The sequence below is a fragment of the Microtus pennsylvanicus genome, chromosome 1 (genome assembly GCF_037038515.1).
Source record: "Microtus pennsylvanicus isolate mMicPen1 chromosome 1, mMicPen1.hap1, whole genome shotgun sequence".
NCBI classification, from domain to species: domain Eukaryota; kingdom Metazoa; phylum Chordata; class Mammalia; order Rodentia; family Cricetidae; genus Microtus; species Microtus pennsylvanicus.
Window position 1 is genome coordinate 129,005,477 of NC_134579.1, and position 17,933 is coordinate 129,023,409.

Consider the following 17,933-nt stretch of genomic DNA (forward strand, 5'->3'; position numbering starts at 1 on the left):
TTCCCTGGGCTTCCTATCACCTCCTGGAATGGCATCCTGAAGTGCATCTCTTTGTCCTCTATCTGTTCATCCACCCATTTGTTTGCACAGCAAAGGCAGGTTTCCAGAGTCTGGGCTGGCCTCTACTGGCGCTCAGGAACAGGCCTAGCTGCCTCCTCCTCCATGCTTCCTCCCTTTAATCTCAGACCTCCCTCAGCCCTCCAGGCTCTGAGTCAGCCTGAATTCCTTCCTAGGTGGGGTTTCAAAGCCACACGAACAAGGAGCCCAGGTTGATCCCTAAATTAGGAAAAAAGATGATGATGATATTAATAATAATAATGATGTGAAGAGAAGGAACTTTCCACAAGGGGGGCTTCCTGCAGTCATTCTGCACAGATGTGGGCTCAACTTTGCCAAATTATTCCATTGTTCTATGGCTCAGAAACCTTCATGCATATAGGAATTCAAATTTTTGCTATTTTTCAGTGGGCTGCCAGCACCTGTCTGTGTGTGACTTCTGTCGGTTGCCAGGCTGATTGTAAGTGGATTCCAACGTGACCGAGGGATGTTCTGTACCTAGGCCTGGCACCCACAGAGCAAAGTGTCTATGGCTTTGCCTGCCTTGTTGGGGAGGACCACGGCCTTGGGGACTGTGAGGCTCAGGGCAACACCTAACCATTCCTCACTCTCTCACTCACTCGTGACAACCATGATTTTCAGTGGCATAAGATAAGAAATCCAATCCCAACTAGCTAAGTCAATACATGAAAATAATTGATTGGTTCCAGCATCCAGGAAGTTCCTAGTAATCCAGCCTTAAGCTTGATTGGACACAGAGACTCAACAAATCAGAAACCTACCTCCCAGCACCCCCCTGCTCTGCTCTCCAGGAAGAGTTTTCCTCCAAAGCAGGTCAACTTATGTGGCAAGATGGCCTCGTGGCTGCAAGCCCACTTCCAGCCAGCCTAGCAACTCCGGAGGAATGTCATTGGCCCAGCTTGGGCCATAGGCCTGTGCAAAAACCAATCGTACACCCAGGAATGTGGTGCTCTGATTGGCCAAGGCTCTGTCTCCCATCAAAGTGCCTCAGAGGGTGGTGCTTAGAGAAAAATGTTGATCTCTGACCAGAAGTGAGAGTCGAGCCTTCTCCCTCAAGCCCCACCTCTGCTTTGCAGCTGTGTCTGTCTTCAGACAGCCCAAAATGAGGAGATTTAACTGAAAGCTGGGGATATGGAGTTCGGATACAGAACAAAGCACCCTTGTGCCTTTGCCTGTGCGGAGGCAGTAAAGGCTTGCTGCATGTATGCCCCCCAACCCTCAGCATGCTTGCACAGCCTCACTTCTCAAAGTATCTGCTAATTAGCCTCTGATCCTTGCAAACCAGGGCTTGGCTCAGAATCCATATGCATCAGCTGTCACCTCTCTTCTATGCTACACTAGGCCGAAAGGGTGATTTTAATTTAATTTTTCATTTATCCTAGCTTCCTCCTTAGAGCAGCATTGACTGGCTGTGCCGCCTGATAGAATAGAGTTAGGACAGAGCTAGGACCACCTCGGTAGTCTCCCCACTGTGAGGCTCAAGTGGAGCAGTGTGAGCTGGGTAGGCACAGCAAGGAAGCCTTGGGGAGCACAGATTTGGGGCCTCACTTTCCCTGGGCAAACGTCTCCAACCAGCAGAGCCTCTTAATTTTCTATTTAAACACATTTAAGGTAGGCTGGGGACATACCTCAGTAGTGAGATTACTTTGCATATCTGAGACTCTGAGTTCCAGCCCAAGTACTGAAATAAACGTGTGCACAAACACACCACACACACAGAGACATACACCCCCCACACACCAACCACACGTACACACACCACACACACAGAGACACACACCCCACACACACCAACCGCACGTACACACAACACACTACCACATCCTCACACACCACACACACTCCAACCACACGTGCACACACCACACACACACCACACACACTCCAACCACACGTGCACACACCACACACACAGACACACACACACCACACACACACAGACACACACCAACCACACGTACACATACCACACACACACAGACACACACCACACACACACCAACCACACATACACACACCACACTACCACATCCTCACACACCCCATCACCACACCCTCACACACAGCACACACACAGCACACACCAACCACACATACACACACACCAACCACACATACACACACACCAACCACACATACACACACCACCACACCCTCACACACCACACACACACACACACACTACACACCCTCACCACACTCACACACCCACCACTCACCCCCCCCCCCCGCCACACACACACACACTCACACACACACTGAGAGAGAGAGATTCCTTTTAGGACCTGGTGACGGTTTCATCGCTGAAGTCTGTCCAAGGCCCTCATGTTAGAATAGCATATTTTTCTGGGCTTCCTTCTCTGTAAACTTCATATCCCGGCTCCTGCTTCTACCTCTCCACCATGATCAGGGCCTGGGCCACATATGAAGCTAAATCGAGACCTCCGACTTGCCTGTGGATAGCAATCATGTCTGGGCACCTGTTGTCAGACTCTGTTGGAAGAGCTTGGTAGACATGGGGATCTGGATCCTCACGGTAACTCTGGAAGACTGGACAGTTAGAATCATATCTGTTTGCAGATAACGAGCGCACAGGGAGTCAGTCTGTGAACAATCCAGAAGATTCCCGCCTGGAGGAAGAGAGGTGCTACCCACTCTACGCAGCAGCGTGTGTGAGGGCTGTGGGCTCCATGCTTTTTCCAGAGTCTCCCTCAAGACTGTGTTCTGTCATGTGCTCTGGACCCCATGTAGAGACAAAGGAAAATGAGCTTGTGTACCTCAGAGCCAACCATCCCAGGTGGAATGGCCGGCAGTGAGTTCTAAAGGCTTCGAGCTGTGGTGCAGAGCTTTTCCTAGCTGTGGGCAGCTCGCTGGCTGTTTATTTTCCTGTCATCCCTCCAGGCACTCATCCCCATTTGAAGTCATAGCCCCAGAATTTTCTCATCTCAGTCTTTACTGCTCTGAATAGCAACTGCCAATCCGCATTGACTGCCTCTCTTCCTAAATGAGCTGAAATTCAAATCTGGCTTTTCTTGATTTCGATCTTTGAAAAACAATTAAAGGTGGCACACACCTTTAATCCCAGCACTTGGGAGGCAGAGGCAGGTGGAACTCTGTGAGTTCGAGGCCAACCTGATCTACAAGATCAGGTCAGTCTCCAAAGCTACAGAGAAACCCTGTCTCGAAACAAAAAACAAAACAAAACAAAACAAAACAAAACAAAACAAAAAACAATTACTGGGGTTGGGAAAATGGTTCAGCAGTTAAGAGGACTGGCTGCTGGTTTCATTCCTATTGCCCACATAGCGGCTCACAACTACTTGTATTTGTATATAAGAACTCACTGATGGTAGACAGGTGTCACTGACTGGATCTTACACAGCGGACTGCTTGACTTCACAATGCAAACACATACCACTATTCAGTATACATAAAGCTGTGTAATATTTTGCTCTAAAATAGACCTTTCAGGGACTGGAGATGATTTGGTTAAGATCCAAATCGAGCAGTTAACAACTACCTGTAACTAAGTTTTAGGAGATCCAACGCCTTCTTCTGGCCTCCATAGGCACCTAGATACATGCTGCGTACATTCTCTCTCTCTCTCTCTCTCTCTCTCTCTCTCTCTCTCTCTCTCTCTCTCTCTCTCTCACACACACACACACACACACACACACAAATAAAAATAAAATCTTAATAAAAATAAGCCAATGTTAGAGCACTGTATCCCACTGAGTTCCTGTGAATGTCCAGAGTGCTCTAGGAAGGTTGGGCTAAGTTGAAGAAAGCACAGGGCTAGGAGGATAAAACAAATTTCATTTTGTTTCAGTTCTTTGTTTCTTGAGATCAAGAGGTAAATTGTGTCTGGATCCCAGAACTTCCCTTAACCTTTCCCTGGTTATTATCCTTTACTGCAGACATAACTCCTATTTTCTCTACTCCGTGACCATTGCTTTCCTCCACTGTGGGGTGCTGAGAACTGGACCCAGGGTCTGTGTCCATAATCATATGTGCTCGACCACCTGCCTTTCCTGGTTTTCCTTTTTCTTATTGATTTATTATTTATTATTCGAGACAGGGTTTCTCTATGTAGCCCTGGGCTTTCCTGGAACTTGTTCTGTAGACCAAGTTGGCCTTGAACTCAGAGATTCACCTGCCTCTACCTCCCAAGTATTAGGACCAAAAGTGTGGACCACCACCACCTGGCTAATTTTTGTTTTCTTAAGACAGAAAAAAAAAATACATAGCTCAGGCTAGGCTCATTCTGTAGACCAGGCTGGCTTCAAACTCACAGAAGTCTACCTGCCTCTGCCTCCCCAGTGATGGAATTAAAGGCATGCACCACCATGCAGGTTTAGGCTCAAATTTTTTCCCCCCTTGAGACAGGGTTTCTCTGTGTAGCGCCAGCTGTCCTGGAACTTGATCTATAGAGCAGGCTTGAACTCTCAGAGATCTGCCTACCTCAGTCTCTACCTCCCCAGTGCTGGGATTAAAGGTGCGTGCTACCACGCCCTGCTTGTATTTTGCCTTCTTGAGTGTGGGATTCTTCTATGCTGCCAGAAGGTCAGTGAGTTGTGATTTTTACTGTGTAGTCTTTAATTCATCCATTTTATTGTTAGGACATGAAGTATCTGGCACTCTCATTCTTTCTTGATGGAACCGTAAACTATCGCGGCTACAATACAGCCTTTATTGAGCATTTACTGTGTGCCAGGCCTGGTACTGATTCATCTGCTTCCCTTAGTCGGCACAGCGAGTGTAGACAGTAGATAGCTGTGGTCTGTAAACTAGGGTCGTTGTGGAACCAACATGCAAGGATATTGTCAGTTCATGAGGATGGGCTTTAACTTTAAAGAGCTCAATGCAAAATTGTATCTTGTTAAGTTTGCCGTCTGCTGTTGTTATCAACAGGGCTGGGAGAATCTAGGGTTTGGGGCTCCGCTTGCGTATGACATCCTGACCAGGTCATCTCAGAAGCCTGCAACATCACCAATGTGCTAGTCAGGACCTGTGGGAAGGGTACACCCTGCTTGACTTCCAGACAACAGCCACTGAAGGAGAGGAGACAGGCAGGCTTACCCTGAGGAAGGGTCCCAGAGGTATCACACGTGTTACAAGTTGAGGAGGGAAGTCTTTGCCACCTGACAGTCATTGTTCAATGTTCTCTCTCTATCCTGTATGCTCCACAGACTTGTGGGTCAGCATGCTTTTCTCTAACAAGAGGCAAGTGTCCCTCTTGGTCTAGACACTGTCTAGAGGTCAGTACTGAACAAAATAGACGAGGGGGGAAGGGGACACGAAATCAGTGAACAAGAGGCTCAAGGAAACAAGCGCTTTGCCACAGCAAGGCAAAGACACTGGAGAAAAGGTGTGCTGGGAAAAGGTCCTGGGAAAAGGTGTGCTGGAGATGAAGTGGTCACCCAAGACCTTCCAAAGTTTTCCTGGAAGCACAAACCGCTGGTAAGGGTCAGGAGAAAGTACACACTTTCTGTTCCAAGGCCCTGGGGTGAGAAAGAGCACAGTATCCAGCAGTTCAGGCGGAAGGAAGGTTGACTGAAGGTCAGGTCTGAAAGGGTGAGGGTCACTTCGCATTCTGAGCCTTGAGCTTATTCTGGAATCAATGAAAACACTTGGAGTAAAGTTTTAGACTGGAAGCCATCTCACCGCACGTGGACCTGAGGGTCAAAGAGGCCTGACTGCATGCAGGTTGGGCGAATGTGTGCTAGAGACATAGGAAGGTGCTTCCATAGTTGAATGAATGAATGAATAAATGAATGAATTGAGAGGCATTGACAGATTAAAGGACTTGCTGGTCCACTGGAGACCTCACACCAGTGCCTGAATCCTGGTTCTGGTCCCAGGCGCCACGCGCCGTTGTGACCTTGGGGACACTCACGCCCCTACTCAAGGCCCGGAACTCAGAGTCTCAGGGGTGGGGGAGGACGCGCCAGGAGAAACAGTGCGCGCGCGCGGGAGACCGATCGACGGCTGGTTCTTTGCGCCCGACCCTCCCGAGCATCCCTTCCGCCAAGCCCGGCAGAGGATCATTGCGATCTGCAGTGATGACATTCCACTTGCGCAGCCCACGCGGCTCCTCGTGGATCCGCACACTCTGAACACCTCGAGCGCTCGCGCCAAGATTCTCCCGCGTCACCGCAGCCGCGCGCGCCAGCCGACTCTCCCGCGTCCCGCCCCGCGCCGGCCCCGCCCACCACGTCCGCGCCACGCCCCTCTGGCGCGCGGGCCTTGTCATTTACTCCCGCCCCCTTCTTAAGACCACGCCCATCGTCCATCCACGCCCACCATCAGGCCACGCCTCTGTCAGAGCGCCTCGCTGGCCCGCGCAGCGACGGGGCGGGCCCCCGGCCTTGCTGCGGCCGCTGAGGGGCTCGCAGCCCGCGGGGCGGGGCTCGAGGGCGGGCCGGGGCCGGTGCCGCGCGCTGGGATTTTTAAATGTCCCGCTCGAAGCCGGGCGCAGGAGCAGCCGGCTCGGCAGCCAGCGCGGTGTAGGGGGCAGGCGCGGATCCCGCCAGCGCCGCGCGCTCGGCCGCCGCCTCCCGCCTCCTGCTTCCCGCCCGCCGTCGGCCTCCTGCCCGCTCGAGCGCGCCTGCCTGCGGCGAACACAGCTTCGGGTACGGGCTGCCTAGACTCCCGGGACTCCCAGGACTGCCGCGACTTCAGAGCGTCCCGACCGAGTCGGACGGGACCGGACCGGACCCGGGTGGGGGTGGGGCGAGGCCGGGTGGCCCGGTCCCGGTGGTATCGGCTCAGGTTGCCCCGCCGGGGTGGTTGTGAGAGACGGGTCACGGGGAGGTATAGAAGGGGACACAGGCAGCCCCAGTCCCGAGGGCGGTGATGGATCGGGGGGTCCTCTCGGAGGGCGTCTGGGCCTCCATCCCCAACCTCAGGTTCGGACCCGGGATCGCAGACTTCCAGCAGCGCCCGCGGGTGACAAGCCACCCGGGCCCATCGGCCATTTTCCCGGCCGGCCTCCGGGCCCGGGAGGCTCCCGCCGCCGCCGCCCGCGCGGGAGGGGGGAGGGGTGCCCGGGACGGACCGGCGGACTCGGGTCCCTTCTGCGGGCTATGCTCACCACGATGCCTGTTTGATGTCCTCCCCCCAGGTCTGAGTTCGGAGCCCAAGCACTGCGCCATGCCAAGGGAAAGGAAGGAGAGGTGAGTGGCCTCGCTGCTGCGGGAGGGGAATGGTGAGTAGCGGTGGGGGAGGGGCGGCCTGAGATTTTTGGGGAGCCCCACCTCCGTGACACCATGCCTCTGCAGAGATGCGAAGGACCACGGCAGCATGAAAGAAGAGGGTGGCCCTGACCTCTCGGTCCGCTCCAGAAAAAGGAAGGCGAATGTGGCCGTTGTGAGTACAAAGGACACAGGTTGGGAAGGACCCCCCCACCATTCCATCATACCTGGGTACCAAATTTGGGTCTTCTCTTCTACTAATGAAGAGAATTAGTTTGACGAGAAGGTTTCCTTTAGTTCAATGTAACTCAGAACCTAGCAAACTTTTTCCCCCCTTTTCTCTCCGTGTTTTTGTCTCTGCATTGCTCCGTGTGTTCCCTTGGTGGATTGGTATTTTTTTGTTTTCGTTAGTTTTTGCAAGATCCAGATGAAGAAATTGCCAAGATTGACAAGACTGTGAAAAGCCAGGATAGCAGTCAGGTAGGTCGGCTGGCCTAGGGAGCCTTCTGTCTCTTGAATTCCATGCTTTCTTTCTTCCAAGTTTCCCAAACCAGAGCCGCAGGCCACATGGCTGAACCACAGGAGCCTGTCAGTGTGGCCTGGCTTCTGCTAGGCCTGGGGTTGTGGGAAGGGTTTATTATGTTTCTGAAGTAGCACCTCTGAGGTTACAGGTATTGAGACCTGAAGGAACCAGAATGAGCATCATATAATTGGGGCCTCTCTCAACCCAGGAGGAAACTGAGACTCACAAGGCAACCCAGATCCTATTGCAAGCCTGTGACAGAGCCTGTAGCCTTATTGCCAAAGGCTAGTGACTTGGGGACTAGGGCTCCCAACTACTTCTCCCTTGTCCACGTGTGTGGCTTTTAGTGTGTCAAATATGAACTTTTTCCATCCCTTTAGGTCAGATTACAAACTTTTATCCTCTTGCCAAGTATGATGGCACTGTCCTTTAATTCCGGTGATAGGGAAGCAAAGGCAGGCGATCTGAGTTCTAGGACTGCCTGACCTGTCTAGTGAGTTCCAGGCCAGCCCAGACCATATAGTGAGATTATGTTGCAAAAACAAAAATCAAAACTTTTTCGTCTTTGTGGCCCAGAATGTTCTGCCATCACTTAACTAGAGTTGGTCACTGCTGTCTGGACTTTGCCTGGCCTCAGCCAAGGGTCTATAATGACGTATGTCTCAACCAGTATTTCACTGACTGCTCCGTTCTTCTGTCCCTCCTGTGTAGTGCCTGCCAGATCTTTCGAATGCAGCATGGTATAATATCAGCAGATCCTTGCAGACAGAGCTTGTATTATCTCTTTGCCTCCAGGAATGACTGGAGACTATAGTTATGGCTCTAGTGGGGGAAACAGCCTATCTCCACAGGAGCTGGTGAGACCTTCAGCCTTCATCACAGATAATGCTGAGCAGGGACAGTATTCTGTTGACCTCATCTCTTGTCCCAAAGAGGTTAGCAGTGACTTGGAGAGCAGGGAGAGGCAGCTGGTTCTGAATAATGCCTTCTGAGCAATGATGTCCTGCCACCTAGAACTGCAGTAATGTGTATTTCTAGAGAGGACCCCACTAGCCATTAAGAAGGGGGCCAGTTTATCTTCCTGTTAGCAAAAAATAGCCCCTTAAAGAAAATCTTCAGAGAGTTCGGTAGTAGTATAGTAGTATATATAAGATAAGCCATGCTTTGGAGAATTCAGGATTGTTCATGTTGCCATGTGTTTTGACAGAAATTTCCAAGTGAGAATGAGGCCAAGCCTTCGGTAAGGCTTGTGGAGATTCCGACTCACTTTGCCCTCAGGAATAACTGCAGCAGTGCTTACTTAGCTCCTTGTTTGAGCTGTGGAATGGGGCAGTAGCGAGAATCCAGTTGTGACTGTCCCATCATTCCTTGTGAAAAGGCATCTTCGCGCTTCTCTAGACACGAGTTTGTAGAGTTGACAGCTTAGAAACAGTTGTTGACACAAAAAGTTAGAATTTGGGGTGTAGGTGATTTTGTGTGTGTGTGGGGGGGGTTACTTGTCTGTTTTATTTGCATAGAATGTTTCTGTGGAGTTGCATTCAGCCCAGTGCAACAACTTTGAGCCAGTGAGAGCAGTCACATTAAATTCACTGATACTGAACACTGACAAAGCTCTTTGATTCTCAGTGACTCTTTTTGTTTTTGAAACAAAGGTTCCTATATGTGACCCAGGCTGACTTCAAACTCAGTGATCTCTTGCTTCAGCCTCCAGAGTCCTGAGATTAGAAGCATGTACCCTACTACCTGAGTTATTCTAAATGAACAGAATGCCATTATAATAAAATCTATTTTGCATTGGGCAGTGGTGACACACACGCCTTTTATCCCAGCACTTAGGAGGCCCAGAGACAGGTGGGTCTCTGAGTTCGAGGCCAGCCTGATCTACAAAGTGAGTTCCAGGACAGTTTCCAAAGCTATAGAGAAACCCTGTCTTGGGGGGAGGGTTCTATTTTGCATATCCATATTTTGAGACAGGGTCCGACTATGTACTTGGATGGCCTGAGCTCACTGTGTACCAGATTTTCCTTAGATTTATAGATTGCCTGCCTTTGCCTCCTGAGTGTTGCGATTAAAGGCATGAGCCACCACATCCAGCAAAATGTAATTTTTTTTCCCCTTTAATTTTTTGAGACAAGGTTTCTCTGTGTAGCCTTAGATGTCTTGGAACTCACTCTGTAGACCAGACTGACCTCTTAACTCATGGAGATCCTCTAACCTCTGCCTCCTGAGTACTGGGATTAAGGTGTACACTACCACTGCCTGGCAAGGTAGAACTTTATTTGAAGCTGCACACTAGTTGAACTTCTCTACTTGTTTTGCATAAGGAAAAGAAATGGAATGCAAGGACAAAAGGTGATGAGCCCTAGCTGCAGTCGGTCTCAAAGCCGGGCTGATCTGGCATCTTGTAAAACTTGATAGACACTCAAAAACAGACTTAATTATCCACTTATTTAGCCTTATCCCCTGGCTTCTAGAAAAGCCAACTTTGGAGCCCATTTGTCTGCTGAAGGCTCACTCAATTTGTTGGAAACTACTGCATTCATCTCTAAAGGCCTGCTCCCAGATGTGCCAGCCATCTGGCTGTGGAGGGTGGCACCTAGCTTGTACCTTCAGAAGAACTTGTTCTTGAATGGAGAGCAGCTTCCTATAGTGGTAATGTGAACCTTTTGAGTCAGCACCGGAGATGCTACCAAACACACAAACCCAGAACTGAAAGGAAGCTGCCTTTCTCGAACAGCTGGCAGGGGCTGTTGTGGATAATTTGCATGCCTGACTCGTTGTACCCTGAGCAGAGAGGAGCTATGTACAACTTTGCTCTCTCTTCCCACTAGTTGGAAATCTGGTCTTCCTCCAAAAGTGGCCTGGCTGCTGTAAGAGCTTCCAGGGGCATTCAGTTCAGGTAGACCTCTCAGTTACCTGTTTTGTTCTCTAGTTCACATTAGTGGCCTTTGCTTAAAATAAGGTACCTTGCTAGTGCCAGGTAGGTGGTATGCTCTTCTAGTCAGCATTTTAAAGGTACGGCAATGACGATCATTGGAGACCAACCTGTACTGCACAGGCAAGAGCCTGTCAGTAAACGAATCAGTACATAAAATGATGCAAGTCTTAGATTGGGAGGCGTCCACAGTCGCAGATTCATTGCCTGTTTATAATATCCTTGTTCTCTCTTTCTTTTAAGATTTATTTTTGCCGGGCGGTGGTGGTGCACGCCTTTAATCCCAGCACTCCCGGGAGGCAGAGGCAGGCGGATCTCTGTGAGTTCGAGGCTAGCCTGGTCTACAAGAGCTAGTGCCAGGACAGGCTCCAAAGCTACAGAGAAACCCTGTCTTGAAAAAACCAAAAAAAAAAAAAAAAGATTTATTTTTATGTGTGAGCATCTTGCCTGTATCTTAAGCCTGTATACCTTCATGTGGTGTAGCTGGTGCCTGAGAAGGCCAGAAGAGGGTGCTGGATCTAGAACCCTGGAACTAGAGTTACCGATAGGTGTAAGCACCATGTGGGTGCTGGGAACCAAATGTAGATCCTCTGTAAGAGCAGCTAGTATTCTAAACCTCTGAGCCATCTCTCCAACCCCTAGTCTAGTCTCTGTTTTATAACTTTAGAGATCAAAATAAGGGCTTCTTATTAGGAAATGAAAATCGTTTACATAGACTCATTAGTTTGACCTGTGATCACAACTTGATTTGGCTCTAATGATGTGGTACTTTGTCTTGAGTTAGGTAGGTTTCTGTTGAATACACACACACACATAACCAGTCTTTTTTTTTTTTTTTTTGGTTTTTCTGAGACAGGGTTTCTCTGTAGCTTTGGAGCCTGTTTTGGCACTAGCTCTTGTAGACCAGGCTGGCCTCAAACTCACAGAGATCCACCTGCCTCTGCCTCCCAAGTGCTGGGATTAAAGGCGTGCGCCACCACCACCCGGCCATAACCAGTCTTTTTGTAATATAAGCTGACCTCTTGTGTCCAGCTGGCCACCCAAATGCTTCATTTGATGTCCATATGTCCTGAACTAGTTACAAAAGTGACATGGAAGCTTCAAGGCATGCCTGTGGCTTTTGCTTGCCCATGCTGTCTCCATCTTAACAAAGGCAGTTTACCAAGCCCAGCTAATCTACCAGTTCATGAATGGACAAGAGGCTGAGTTGCACCCAACCCATTGTGATGTGTTTTATTGGCAGCCCTGGGATGATAATTCATCAGCATGCGTGGACCCCTGTTCTTTCATCCCCACCCCTAACAAAGAAGAGGATGATGAGCTTGAGTACCCCAAGACTGCATTTCAGCCTCGGAAAATCAGACCACCCAGAGCCTCCCCACTTCCAGTCTTGAAGTAGGTGTTGACTTTGATCCATAGCTGCTGGATGTCATTTGTCTTCCTGGTCTACATTTAGTGTGAATGCAGACTGACACCTATCTGAGGTTTGTCTGTTTCTTGTTTTTTCTTTTTATAGCTGGGGCAATAGAGAAGAGGTTTGGAGGATCATGTTAAACAAGGAAAAGACTTACCTAAGAGATGAACACTTTCTGCAGCGCCATCCTCTCCTGCAGGCAAGGATGCGAGCAGTTCTTCTGGATTGGCTAATGGAGGTGAGCCTGACTGTTCCAGTCGCTGGAGCACCACCATTGCTAGATCTTTCTGTGCTACTGCAATCTCTGCGTGTGCTCATTTGCATTGGCACATTCTGCTTCTCTGAAACCGCCTGGTATAAGTACTGTGATGGTCTTTCTTTTCTCTAAGTTCTTGAAATTTTTGAAGTCATTTTGTTCCTTGGATATTTTGAAATTGGCATCTTATTGTTTTTCTTTCCTAAGTTTGAGTAGTTACAGTTTGTGGTTTTCTAGTAAATTGTAGGTATTAATATTTATACTTTATTTGAACTGTGTATATTTACATGTGCTAAATTGTTTTTAAAGATATCTCCTGGAATTCACATATCAGCTGTGCAGTGGTCACTGTCATTAATTGTAGGCACACATGAACAGGTTCTCTGCAGCAGTCAGATCTCACAGATCACTTTAAATTCCTTGGGTCTATTCTTTCCTCCCAGAAGGATTTGGGGGGGAGGGTATTTCAAGACAAAGTTTCTCTGTAACAACTCTGGCTGTCCTGAAACTAGCTCTGTAGACCAGGCTTGCCTTGAACTCACAGGTCCGCCTGCATCTGCCTCCTGAGTGCTGGGATTAAAGGTGTGTGCCACTACCGCCCTGCTCCCAAAAGGATTTCTTAACAGCCTGTCCTGTTCTAATTGTACTGAGGATCATTTCCCTACTTCTGTGCTATTGTTGATCAATAAGCAAGTACATGAGGCTGGAGTGGAGCTTGACTACATACTCCAGGCCTTGGGTTCCATCCCAGGCAAGAAACAAACAAAATTCCAGATTTTTAAAAGTATGACAGAATTGCGGGTGGTGGTGGCACATGCCTTTAATCCCAGCACTCGGGAGGCAGAGACAGGCAGATCTCTGAGTTTGAGGCCAACCTGTTTTATAAGAGCTAGTTCCAGGACAGGCTTCAAACTACACAGAGAAACCCTGTCTCAAACAAAACCAACCAAACAAAAAAAGTATGACAGACTAACAAGGTAAAAGCCAGTGTTCCTAGTTTATTATATGCATGTTGGTGGTTGCAGACTTAGAATCATTCTCTGCTGACGTGGACATCCAGGGGTGTTGGAATCAGACAAGTTGGTTATATTTGAGTCTCAGTTTTTAGACAGGCTTTCTCTCCTGTAGCACAGGCTAATTTTGAACTTGCTATGGTGTCAAAGGTAACCTACCTCCACTCCCCAAGTAGTAGGATTACAGATGGTTTGCCACCATGTTTTTTTTTGTTTTTTAAGATTTGTATGTATCTCTGTGTGTGACACTTATGTTTGGTGCCCACAGTGGTAAGAAGAGGGTCTCAGCTAGAGTTATAGGCAGTTGTGAGGCAATCACTGCAGGTGCTGGGAACCAAACATGGGTCGTAGATAACAGGCAAGTGCTCTTAACCATTGGACTCTTTCTCCAGCCCCAGAATCTGCTATCTTGTTTCTAGTGTCTTCTGGAAATGTTTTGCATAGGTTGGAAACACCGTATAAGCCAGGTTCATGACACAAGCCTGTAATCCTATGACTCCATCCCCACCACTGCAAAAAGAAATATCAGCTGCTGCACGAATGTGGTGGCACACACTCTGAAACCCAGCACATTGAACGCAGAGGCAGATGGATTTCTGGTTTCCATGCCAGCCTGGTCTTACATAGTGAGACCCTGTCTGAAAAAGGAAATGTAACTAACTGGTACTGCCCAGCTGTGAAGAAATACGCAGGTTCTTTCTGAGTCACAGTGGCACTTGTAAAGGGGAAACATTCTTTGATTACCATAGGCTTTGCTGGGTGGGGACTGGTCTGAGCCTGTCTGATTTGCTCTCGCTGTTGTGTAGCGCTCTCAGTCAGAAAAGCAGCGAGCATTCTTACTATGTCAGAACTCTCAGAAGTTTGCTGTTCCAACATGGACTGACATGGAACCCTCTTCCAGGTGTGCGAAGTCTATAAGCTTCACAGGGAGACGTTCTACTTGGCGCAGGACTTCTTTGATCGTTACATGGCGTCACAACAGAATATCATAAAAACGCTTTTACAGCTTATTGGGATTTCAGCCTTATTTATTGCTTCTAAACTTGAGGTAAACAACTCCTTAATGTTCCTTATGCAATCAACATTAAGTCTTAAGTTCTGCCCCTTCTAGGGGAAACTGTCAACTATTGGTCAGTTGTATCCTGAATTCTGAGTCAAAGGCTTCTAAAGTTAAAGTACGTGGTGGCAGGGAGTGGGGAGGACGGATATGAACCAATCAAGAGTAAAGACAAGGAGCAATTATAGACCATTTAGATTAATGTAGTTGCTTTAAGCATAATTGAACTTGGTACTGAAAAACTGAAATTGTAGCATAGTGGGTCCCACCTCTAGTCCTAGCACTTGTACAGCTGAGGTAGTGGAGTGGGGAGTTTGAGACCAGCATAGCTAGATGGTAAGACGCTCAAAACAACACAAAAAGGTTGTTTTGGTGTGGTTATATAGAGTGAATCAAAAAATTTAAGGTTCTGTTTATTTATCCATAGGTCTGTTTATTTGTGGGGTGTCCCTCCCCCACCCCTTTTTGAGACAGGATCTCCCTGTGTAGCTCCAGCTTGCTTAGAATTCAAGAGCTCTTCCCTGCCTGCGCCTCTGGAGTGCTAAGATTAAAGGCCACCACAACTAGCTAGTTTTACTTCTTTCTAACTGTTTAGGGTTGGTGAAGCGAACCTGTGTGGAGCCTTTCAGTACATCCTTTCTGTGTCAACGTGCTGGAATCATTTTGGATGCACGTCCCAATCTGAAACTGCCGGGAATGGTTTCTTTGTAACATCACCTTCCTTCTGTTCCCTTTTAGGAAATCTACCCTCCAAAGCTGCACCAGTTCGCTTACGTTACAGATGGCGCTTGCTCTGGAGATGAAATTCTTACCATGGAATTAATGATGATGCAGGCAGGTTACACATTAATTCTCTCTCTCTCTCTCTCTCTCTCTCTCTCTCTCTCTCTCTCTCTCTCTCTCTCTCTCTCTCTGTGTGTGTGTGTGTGTGTGTGTGTGTGTAAGAGAGACTTCAGCTAAGTACACACCTATCTTTCCCATGTGAGGTATGGGTGCACCAAGTGGGTCTTCTCCGCTAGACATGTGGCAGGGACTACTTTTCACAACTACCATCTCTTTCCCTTTAGGCCCTTAAGTGGCGTTTAAGCCCCATGACCATCGTGTCCTGGCTGAATGTTTATGTCCAAGTGGCATATGTCAATGATACAAACGAAGTGCTGATGCCTCAATACCCACAGCAGGTCTTTGTGCAGATTGCAGAGGTATGCGGACTTTCTGCTTCCCCACCGTGTGTGGGGTGGGGGAGGGCGCACACCACAGCTCACCAGGGGCTTCTAGAAGCTTCACGTGGCATCTGTCTTAGCACCCCTGTCTCCCCTTAGCTTTTAGATCTCTGTGTCCTGGATGTTGGCTGCTTAGAATTTCCTTATGGTGTTCTTGCTGCTTCTGCCTTGTACCATTTCTCCTCATCAGAACTGATGCAGAAGGTCTCAGGTATGTTGTTTTTTCCTGTGAGTTCATAGACAAGGTATCTTGTCAAGGTATCAGCTGCAGGCTGAGTCTCTACCTTCTTTACTGGCAGGATATCAGTGGTGCGACATAGAGAAGTGTGTCAAGTGGATGGTTCCATTTGCCATGGTCATCCGGGAAATGGGAAGTTCTAAGCTCAAGCACTTCCGGGGAGTTCCCATGGAAGACTCTCACAACATCCAGACCCACACCAACAGCTTGGATTTGCTGGTCAGTGATGCTCATGGTCCCATTAGACAAGTACTTAACCAGCGCTGCCTAAACAACCTCACTTTTCTTCAGGCTGGCCCCAGGGAGTCTAGGAAAAGCCAGTTCCAATTCCATTATGAATGTTTTTGGTGCACAGATTCTGTGTCTGGGTGTCTACAGACCATAGACTTTAGGTGGAAGGGGTTGTTTGATTAGACAAGGTTTTATTAGATAGCCCAGGTGGACCTAGAACTCAAGTTTTTGGCCTCCTATCCCAAGTAAGATTACAAGTTTGCCACCATGCCTAACTTTAGATTTATTAGCTTTTACTTTTATTTATGTTATTTTCCCCTCTTGCCTCCATATTAAAAAGGTATATCAAATGAAACAAGTCTTTAATGTTGACAACTTTCCCTTTTATTCCATGTAGGACAAAGCCCAAGCAAAGAAAGCCATATTGTCAGAACAAAACAGGATTTCTCCTCCTCCCAGTGGGGTCTTGACACCCCCACAAAGCAGTAAGAAGCAGAGCAGTGAGCAGGAGACAGAATGACCAAACCTGCCTTCGCCTCCAAAGACAGTGGTGTGGAAGCAGCTGCCTGGAGCTCCTTGTGCTGCCTTGGAGGTCGGAGCCCCTGCAGATGGCCTGCGGAAAAGTGTGCATCCTCTTCCAAAGCAGCAGGAGTCTACACAGTGGCCTCAGACAGAAGTGCTTTTATTGAATGCTAGGCATTTTAACAATAGGGTCAGGTACACCAGCCACCTCCAGAACACCACTGAGTGCTCCAGAAGCTGCTAAGGAGGGTGCTACTTGACTCACTGGACTCTTCACACATGACAAAAGCTTGAAATTAAGGAGGCCGCGGCCGTTGCTGGCCTCTACTCCGGTGTTCTGGGTTGCTGTTGTGTTGGGTGGGACAGGCAGTTGTGAGCAAGCATGGGATGCAGAGCCCACAACCCGGACTAGCCGCCCCTTTCCACTGTCAGCTGACAGCATGTCCTGCCTTTTATGAACTCTTGTAAGTGCTGCTATGTCTATCAATTTTTAATAAAGATAATATCTTTGAAGCATCTGTTATTACTGTGTGTGGTAATAGAAGCTAACAGTTGCCTTTCAGAATGGCTTGACCAAAGTTCTCTTTGTTTCATGATTTTTGAGACAGTCTTGCAGTGTAACCCATACTGGCCTATAGCTTGCCAGGTAGCCTAGTCTTCCATGAGATTCTCCCACAATGCCCTTCATAGGCGGGTATTCACACTGGAGTCATCAGCTGTACTAGGCTCTGCTAGGGAAGCCATTCCACCCCCGGGAGTTTTATTAGTGTCACCGACTCTCCATGCTAGTGAAGGTCATTCATGTTCTTCACCCTCACCCAAATTAAAGAATGTGAGAGATTTTGTTTGTTTAAATAATTTAGCATGCTTAAAACTACTAAGAAGAAAACCTAGGCACACTGGTTTACACTGGTAGAGCCAGTTAGGAAGGCCCTGTCTCAAGACAGAAAGGGAGTGTGGTGGGTGCAAAGTTAGATGGCAGCTCAAGTGAAGGAGAGGACATCAGTGCAGTGTATTAGATGACGGGCTACATATAAACACCCGGAGCCCTGTGCTGATCACTGGGTCACTGTTCACTTTAGACCTACTGTGTACATTTCTGTTATCTTGGTCATATTTCACTTTCACGGTGCTTCTTCAATTCGTGTATACACACGGGACAATGATTGATCAAGTATTGCCACTTTCAACTTGTTTTCTGAACCTGGTTTTCGAAAAACCTAAAACGAGGCGGTCATTTTAGATCTATA

The 17,933-nt window shown here is 48.3% G+C and overlaps 1 protein-coding gene across 1 annotated transcript; it reads left to right on the plus strand.

Annotated features, from left to right (window-relative positions):
- The first annotated feature begins 6,588 nt into the window (after positions 1 to 6,588).
- On the plus strand, positions 6,589 to 17,196 carry Ccne1 (cyclin E1). The gene is made up of 12 exons (XM_075984225.1): positions 6,589 to 6,710; positions 7,202 to 7,253; positions 7,359 to 7,446; positions 7,683 to 7,751; positions 11,973 to 12,124; positions 12,246 to 12,381; positions 14,314 to 14,460; positions 15,208 to 15,303; positions 15,537 to 15,671; positions 15,792 to 15,903; positions 15,992 to 16,149; positions 16,559 to 17,196. The coding sequence occupies exons 2-12, from the start codon at positions 7,231 to 7,233 to the stop codon at positions 16,679 to 16,681; spliced, it is 1,239 nt and encodes a 412-aa protein (XP_075840340.1). The 5' UTR covers positions 6,589 to 6,710; positions 7,202 to 7,230; the 3' UTR covers positions 16,682 to 17,196.
- Positions 17,197 to 17,933: the final 737 nt, after the last annotated feature.